This window comes from Miscanthus floridulus, chromosome 11, assembly GCF_019320115.1.
Source record: "Miscanthus floridulus cultivar M001 chromosome 11, ASM1932011v1, whole genome shotgun sequence".
NCBI lineage: Eukaryota > Viridiplantae > Streptophyta > Magnoliopsida > Poales > Poaceae > Miscanthus > Miscanthus floridulus.
Window position 1 is genome coordinate 82173507 of NC_089590.1, and position 8306 is coordinate 82181812.

The 8306-nt window shown below is 41.6% G+C and overlaps 1 protein-coding gene across 1 annotated transcript; it reads left to right on the forward strand.

Moving 5' to 3' along the window:
* The first annotated feature begins 727 nt into the window (after nucleotides 1-727).
* LOC136491365 (clathrin interactor EPSIN 1-like) lies at nucleotides 728-7184 on the forward strand. The gene is made up of 11 exons (XM_066487642.1): nucleotides 728-1083; nucleotides 1196-1247; nucleotides 1710-1789; nucleotides 1867-1945; nucleotides 2119-2202; nucleotides 2296-2441; nucleotides 2525-2749; nucleotides 3049-3146; nucleotides 4928-5115; nucleotides 6149-6758; nucleotides 6844-7184. Exons 1-11 carry the CDS (start codon nucleotides 1043-1045, stop codon nucleotides 7032-7034), a joined length of 1794 nt encoding a protein of 597 aa, XP_066343739.1. The 5' UTR covers nucleotides 728-1042; the 3' UTR covers nucleotides 7035-7184.
* The last annotated feature ends 1122 nt before the right edge of the window (nucleotides 7185-8306 follow it).

Sequence of the window (8306 nt, forward strand, 5' to 3'; positions counted from 1 at the left end):
CAATTTGAAAACGGAAAGAGTAGCTGATATTAGCAAAGTTGTCAGCTCAACAGTTAAGAAATGCTTGCTTTCTCTGTCAAACAAAATAGAAGAATTTTCATGTAAGCTTACCAGCATAACCCAATGCTCGTCTTGTTCGCTTGGCTGATAAGCCATGGTTGAAAGTACTGTTGGTTGATTTGTTGTGAGAGAAAAATACTGTTCGTTGGCTGAAAAAATATGACTTATAAGCCAAGCGAACAGGGCAGCTGCTACTGCATGCTGTCAGGCCAATAGGCCATGCAGTCTCCACCCCTGATTTTTGTACAGTGTTGCTACGTTGTAAAAGAGCTCTGGTCACCCAACAGATGGCCTATTCGGCTGGTATTAAAAGTCGGTTGAAGCTGTTTTGTTGTGAGAGAAAAATAATGTAGATTCTAACTGATAAGCCGGCTGATTAGTTCAAGCGAATAGGCCAAGAAAATCCCGGATCAGAGCCAGTACGATCCAATTTTATAACGCAGAGATTTCACATTAACTTTGCCTAGAGAAGGATAGAGTAATTCGCTGATCCAATGCACTGCAGCCAAATGTGGTAGGCTGGTAATACATCAGCATCAATCTAGCATGGCATGTGTTCGTGACTGTGCACTTGAACTGGCTCCAGATGAACCGTCAGATCATGCCCCTATCTAATCCTGACCGTCCAAAGATACCCACCCATAGGCCGTCCATAGCCAACTCGTATCGCAGGTGGGAGACCATCTGCCCACTTCACCGCTTCCCCTTTCACCCCCCGGCTCCCCGCTCTCCTTCGCTGCATCCCGCGCGCGCCCTCCGCCGCCGGCGCCGGGGACCTCGCCGTGGGGGGCGGAGGCCGAGCTGTATACCGGGATCCGGGAGGATTCTGTTGCGTCCTTAACGGACACGGCGATTCGTTCGGTGTGTCCACATCGAGGCACAGCTTGAGCCACTCCTCTAGCTGCCACTGCAACTCGGTCGGGCGGAGCTTAGATCTGATCCCAACGAACCTGCAGCCGGTTGCAGCCACAACTCGCCGGCGATGGATTTCATGAAGGTTTTCGATCAGACTGTGCGCGAGATGTAAGTTCTGCCCTGTCTATGCTCTCGTTGGCGTCGTTAGATTCTGAGAGTGATGCTTATTGGATTCGATCCTTCGGATCTTGATCTGAGTGTTGCGCGTGTATTCGTGCAGAAAGAGGGAGGTCAATCTGAAGGTGCTCAAGGTCCCCGAGATCGAGCAGAAGGTCGGATCTCGCCCCGCCCAGATCTTAGCACTGTTTCTCTGTAAAAAATCTCCCCTTTTATGTGATGGAGTGGTAGTTCTTTGATTGGTTCATATGGTGGGTTAGGGAGCCATCACTTTCACAATATCATGTACGTAGTAGTTTGGATGTGTTTTCTGTATGACTTCATTATTTTATTTCTGCAGTTTGAAATGGATACGAGTTTACATTGCCAAATTATGATATTATTAGGTCAGCAAAATTTATGTTGAATTTGTATCTTTAGTAATCTATGGTACCTGAAACGACATTTTTTTTTCTGCACGCTAAATATGGTGCTGTGGCTATGGTGCTGTGGCATTGTATTATTATAAATCTGTGATTGCTTGCTTTAGCTAAGTAAAATTATAAAAGTGTCTTTACGACATTATATCATGTGGAGTAACCCATGTATGTCTTACCCTGTTATGTTTAAAAAATCAGGTACTTGATGCAACAAGTGATGAACCGTGGGGCCCTCATGGAAGTGCTCTTTCAGAGCTTGCACATGCTACCAAGAAGTTGTAAGTTCTAGTCCCTTGTGCTGTGTCTTCTCAACTGCTTATTGTAGACGCTCAAACGATGCTTCTGAAATTTGCAGCGCTGAGTGCCAGATGGTAATGAATGTCCTTTGGACTAGGCTGTCTGAGAGAGGCGCGAACTGGCGTCATGTGTATAAGGTTGTTGGTCCTTCATGATCATTCTATGATATTACTGTTTCTCATCAAGTGATGGGCCTTTATTCCATATTCTCCATTAGCCATATGAACCACCAAGGGGAACAACTTGTGTATCTAATTTTCTTAATCAATATTCAATAGTTTTGTTTACTAAGAAGAGACTTTATGTTCAGGCATTGACAATTATTGAGTACTTGATAGCCAATGGTTCCGAGAGGGCAATTGATGACATTCTTGATCATTATTCTAAGATCTCGGTATGGCTTTTGTTTGCTTTTGTCTATACTTTGTCATTCGTTTGATCTTGAATGCAATTAAACATTTTCTTTCTTGTGTTGGTGTTCCTGAAGGTTCTTTCGAGTTTTGAGTATGTCGAGCCTAATGGTAAAGACGCTGGAATAAATGTGAGGAAAAAAGTAGAAACCATTGTGGGCATCATAAATGACAAGGAGAGAATAAAGGCCGTGAGAGACAAAGCAGCCAGTAATCGTGATAAGTAAGTTGTCTTGGAAAAGCTAAGTGTTTGCCATGATTTTTTGGATCGTGTACTCATCTTAATACTATTTGTTGTGGCTGAAGGTACGTTGGACTATCGTCCACAGGCATAACATATAAATCAAGCTCAGCTGCATTTGGTAGCAACTACAGTTCAGGCGAACGTTATGGGAGTTTCAGTGGTGCAAAGGAAGCTGACTCATATGGTGATAGTTACAGGGACAAAGAACCTGTTAAAACCTCCACAAGTAATAGTGTCAGCCGGAAATCTGGCAGCAAGCTGAGGAAGGATGCGAAGTCTAATAGGAGGTAGTTCCAAATTACTTTGCATTTTCTTCATGCACCAAGTAGGGTTTCTACGAACTATATCTTTGCTGAGTGTTTGACATATTAATCAAATCCCAAGTGAAGTAAAATTTAATATGATTTGAAAAATACAACTCACTGTCACAAAAACACTGTGCTATATTTATTGGAGATCATTGTGTGGATCATGCAAGCCATGGCAAGTTCAGTGATTCATGTCTGGACTTTTATCCACAGGCTTACCCTGTATTGTGTTAATACCTTTTGTTCCATCACTGATGTTGATTTGTTTGAATTACCAGGAATGAGGATTATAGTTCACCCAGCTCTTTGAAACCCCCATCTAATACAAATAACACTGAGGATGACTTTGATGACTTCGATCCTCGCGGATCAAATGGTAAAATGTTTTGCTTATTTTGTGCTTACTTACAGTATTTGACTATTTTGCAAAAAGTGAAGTTGTCTGTTTGGCTTCTATCCAGTTCTAAACATGAACAGTGTGCATGATGTTTTATTTTTAGAAAAAGGGGAGAGAAGTGAATGATACCGTAAGAACAGTACCGTAATTAACTATCAACAACAACAACAACAAAGCCTTTAAGTCCCAAACAAGTTGGGGTAGGCTAGAGTTGAAACCCAACAGAAGCAATCAAGGTTCAGGCACATGAATAGCTGTCTTCCAAGCACTCCTATCTAAGGCTAAGTCTTTGGGTATATTCCATCCTTTCAAGTCTCCTTTTATTGCCTCTACCCAAGTCAACTTCGGTCTTCCTCTGCCTCTCTTCACGTTACTATCCTGACTTAGGATTCCACTACGCACCGGTGCATCTGGAGGTCTCCGTTGCACATGTCCAAACCATCTCAACCGGTGTTGGACAAGCTTTTCTTCAATTGGCGCTACCCCAAATCTCTCACGTATATCATCGTTCCGAACTCGATCCCTTCTTGTATGACCGCAAATTCAACGCAACATACGCATTTCCGCGACACTTAGCTGTTGAACATGTCGTCTTTTCGTAGGCCAACATTCTGCACCATACAACATAGCAGGTCTAATCGCCGTCCTATAAAACTTACCTTTTAGCTTCTGTGGTACCCTTTTGTCACATAGGACACCAGACGCTTGCCGCCACTTCATCCACCCTGCTTTGATTCTATGGCTAACATCTTCATCAATATCCCCGTCCCTCTGTAGCATTGATCCTAAATATCGAAAGGTATCCTTCCTAGGCACTACTTGACCTTCCAAACTAACATCTTCCTCCTCCTGAGTAGTAGTGCCGAAGTCACATCTCATATACTCAGTTTTAGTTCTACTGAGTCTAAAACCTTTGGACTCCAAAGTCTCCCGCCATAACTCCAGTTTCTGATTCACTCCTGTCCGGCTTTCATCAACTAGCACTACATCGTCCGCGAAAAGCATACACCAAGGGATGTCCCCTTGTATGTCCCTTGTGACCTCATCCATCACTAAAGCAAACAAATAAGGGCTCAAAGCTGACCCTTGATGTAGTCCTATCCTAATCGGGAAGTCATCCGTGTCTCCATCACTTGTTCGAATTCTAGTCACAACATTGTTGTACATGTCCTTAATGAGCCCGACGTACTTCGTTGGGACTTTATGTTTGTCCAAAGCCCACCACATAACATTCCTTAGTATTTTATCATAAGTCTTCTCCAAGTCAATAAAAACCACCGTAATTAACTATGTGAATCATATTTCTTTTTCTAACTGAATTAATTTGTTGAAAACCTGAAACAGGTTCTCATCAAGTATGATTTAGTAATAAGAATGCAGATACTGCCCTTTTTTACCCTTGCAGAAGGATCAAAATTGAGATTCATGTGGCAATTCTTCCAAAATTAACTAAGGCAGGGATATTGTCAGTTGTCCGTTTGTGATTTCTTTTTATGATAACCTGCACAAATGCTGCCAGTGGTCCTATTCACTAAGTAGAGCAAAAACAGAGTTCAAGGGAGATCACGTGAGCCCCTGGGTTCATCCTGCCACCCAGGACCTTTTTAGCTTAGGAAGCATGCTTAAATTTGTACGACATAAAACACAGCGACTATGGCATTGAAGTGTTCCTTGATGGTTTTCTGCACAAAAATGTCTTTAGATTGGTATGCCTTCAACAGGGTCTATGTATGATTCTCATTGCTGTTTGTCTTTTGTAGGCAAAACAACTGCTAAATCAAATGAGGTGGATCTGTTTGGCCCAAACTTGATGGACGATTTTATTGATGCATCTGCAGCAACTCCAGCAACAGACAGTGCTGTAGAACCACAGGTCGATCTGTTTGCTGATGCGGATTTTCAATCGGCAAGTGCAAGTACAGAGACAGCTGCAAATACAGGTGTCCAGGTTTGTTTTCTACATGTTAAGGCTTCTTTCTACATGTTCGAATATTATCTACTACTTGTACATTCCTACAATCAATTGGATCACTTGGAAGAGGATGAATAGAAACAAAACTATGCAGCACTGTTGTAGTGTTCCAACCTAAAATTAAGGCAAAATCTGCCACAGGAGACTGAAACTGAACTTTACTGCCATTTGCTAAATGACATTGAACTTTCATTATTAACCTAGGTACCATTAAAGAACTGTGGCTGTTTGCCACAGGTGACAACCACTAGAATAGGAATTCCTTGGATTCAGGTGAGTGTTGGTGAATAGACTATTTTGCTCTTCAGGTTGCTGCACAGGACACCACAACTAACCTGATGACATAATAGAACTTTTGAAATGATAAAATTTGCCAACTCTTGTGTCACCAAAATGCTTATGCTTGATCGTATTAGTTGTCATTGGCATAAGAAGTAAACATAATTCAACTAAGCAAATTCACTGACTCAAATAAGTACGGAACTTTATTTGAGTTTCACTAATTTTATACACTGATCTGACCATCTTGCATTTGTAGCTTCATATATACTACGTCCCATTAAATAAATAAGCAGTGCTAAAACAATGACATAAACATGAATTCTGTACAAACAACATAATGTCCTGAAGACAATTTTCATGATAGCCATAAGACAAACATTTTCACCCGGACAAAATAATCGAACCTTTGTTTCTGAAATTTACTGGTTATCGCCAGGCATGCAGCTTACAGACAGGGGCTTGGGCACCATGTTCAATTTTTTCTCTTACTATAAATATACAAAGGGAAACTAATATGGCTGCGGTGTCCTTTGGCAAATAGCGATGGTTTTGTGATGGTATGTAGCTATACAGTAAAAGTTTGGTGTGAAATAGCAAATGCCAGCAATGTTCATTGTCTTGTGGCAATTTTTTCCAAAAAATTAAATACTGTTATCAAATCATGTAGTTCTGAGTTCTGACATCCTCTATCATGATACATGTTGCTCATAATAGAAAAATACTGCAGGGCAATGTTGACCTTTTTGCGGAAAAGACATCTTTTCCTGCAGCATTTCCACCGCAGGCTGGGTTTATTCCACCACCAAGTGCCGGGACCTCTTCTGAAGTAAATACTTCTGTATCCAAGAAGGCGGCTCCTGAGCCTTTTGATCCTTTTGGTGCTATTCCTTTGAACAGTTTTGATGGATCTGACCCATTTGGTGGCTTCAGCTCAAATGCTGGATCATCGACCGCAGCACCACCCACACACAGTTCTACTGGAAATATCAGCACATCAAACCAGAACCTTCAGGCTGCATCCGACTTTGGTGCCTTCGTATCAAACAATGAGGGAGCAGCTAAAGACCCATTCGATTTTTCTTCAAGTGCCAATGTCGGGAAAACACCTTTGGCAGCTCCCAAGATTAACGCATCTGATTTTGGTGCATTTGTATCTAGCACTGAGGAAGCAGCTAAGGACCCTTTCAATCTTTCTTCGGGTAGCAACCTTGGAAGGACAGACCAAGCACCTGCGGCAGCTTCAAAGCCTAACATGAAGAAAGAAAATTTTCAGGTCAAGTCTGGCATATGGGCAGACTCCTTGAGCAAAGGATTGATTGATCTTAACATAACTGCACGTATGTTCCTCATTTCTGTTTCCCTTGTTTGTCATGACATCTATCAACATGGTATAAATATCTCATTGTTTCTGAGAAACTGCAGCGAAGAAGGTGAACCTAGCTGATATTGGCATCGTCGGTGGCCTTGGTGATGGGTCCGATGAAAAGGTCATGCCCTCTTGGACCATGGGCACCAGATCTGGCCTAGGAATGTCTGGGATTCCACCATCAACACAAGCTGGTGGCATCGAGAGCTTAGCCAACTACAACAAGCATCAATTTGGCTTCAAATAAGCCTTGATCTTTCATACTGGAAAATATCTGTCTTCCGTGGTTTCCTCTGCTTGCCTGCTCCTTCCATATGCCCTATTGATTTAATCACTTTTTGTTTTGCTGGTTTTGGTGATTTCATTACATTATTACATTACATGGTGTCAACCAATCTTGGCCCGTCTTGTCACGCGTGTATCTTATCGGGCTTGTGGGTAAGCATGCAACTACCCATCACACACACACCCTGTGTTCCATATCAATGATAGGCATGTTCGCCATGCAGCATGTGTAAATTCTGTGACCTGCCTCTGTGCTTTACACAGTACTATGCATTTTACAGTGCTTGAATTTATATTAAATAATAAGAATCTATGCCGTTGATGTTGAGTCGTGTCCGATGCTGTTTGGAGTCGGTTGATGCAGTGAACAGAACGTTCACCAAAGTGAATCGGTTTTTATCAACGGATGTTTGAGAGTTTGGTCCGGTGCCAACATGACCTGTAAATGGAGCCATCACATATCACCGATCGGTATCGGCAGATAGTAGAGTTGCGTTTTCCACTGGACTAATCAGGAAAGTGACGCTACAGGAACGCCAAAATAGGTGCTCCGGGGAATCTTTCCCGCAATGGTCTCATTAGCTTCGCTATCCACGCAGCATTATGGAGCACACCAGCCCTTGTATTTTGTATTATATATCACATTTGAATTAGGCTGTTGACATTTTATCAGCCTTAAGCTCATTTGTATTTTCCTAATTGTATGGACAAGATCAATATTTTCTGGGGGTACAACCTTTATATGCATCACTATTTGTATGTGAAAGTCTGTAGGAAAGCTTAGAACTAAGATGTTACAAATTACCATCCTAAGATATTTGAATACACATCATGCGTACAATGTTGATATCAGCATATAGATATGGTGCATGCATGGAGTGCAGTTCCTTGACGCTTGATATAGAAAGCACATAGGAGTACGTGATTGTACATAGATGTTATTTACATGATGATTTCTCTATATATAATAATGTAAGCATGATCTATGAAAAATGATTAATATTGACTGTCAGCCTCAAAACCGTTCTGCTCACTGCTTTTTCTAGCATCCCCTCACTGCCTTTTCTAGCATATGCATTAACTGATCCCTTATTCAGATTGGAATAAAGTCTTTACTAACATGTCTGTTGATGAGGCAAACAGGGAAATAATATTACACTAAACATAAACATATATCTTACAGAGAAAGCACCCAATAAAGCATAAGGTATTTCTTTAACTTTGAAAATTGATA

Bases quoted from the DNA above. Each gene is read 5' to 3' on its own strand.
- LOC136491365 (XM_066487642.1), top strand. From the start codon at position 1,043: ATGGATTTCATGAAGGTTTTCGATCAGACTGTGCGCGAGAT. The intron at 1,946-2,118 runs GTTGTTGGTCCT...CTTTATGTTCAG, and splicing joins ACTGGCGTCATGTGTATAAG to GCATTGACAATTATTGAGTA. The intron at 3,147-4,927 runs GTAAAATGTTTT...TGTCTTTTGTAG, and splicing joins CGATCCTCGCGGATCAAATG to GCAAAACAACTGCTAAATCA.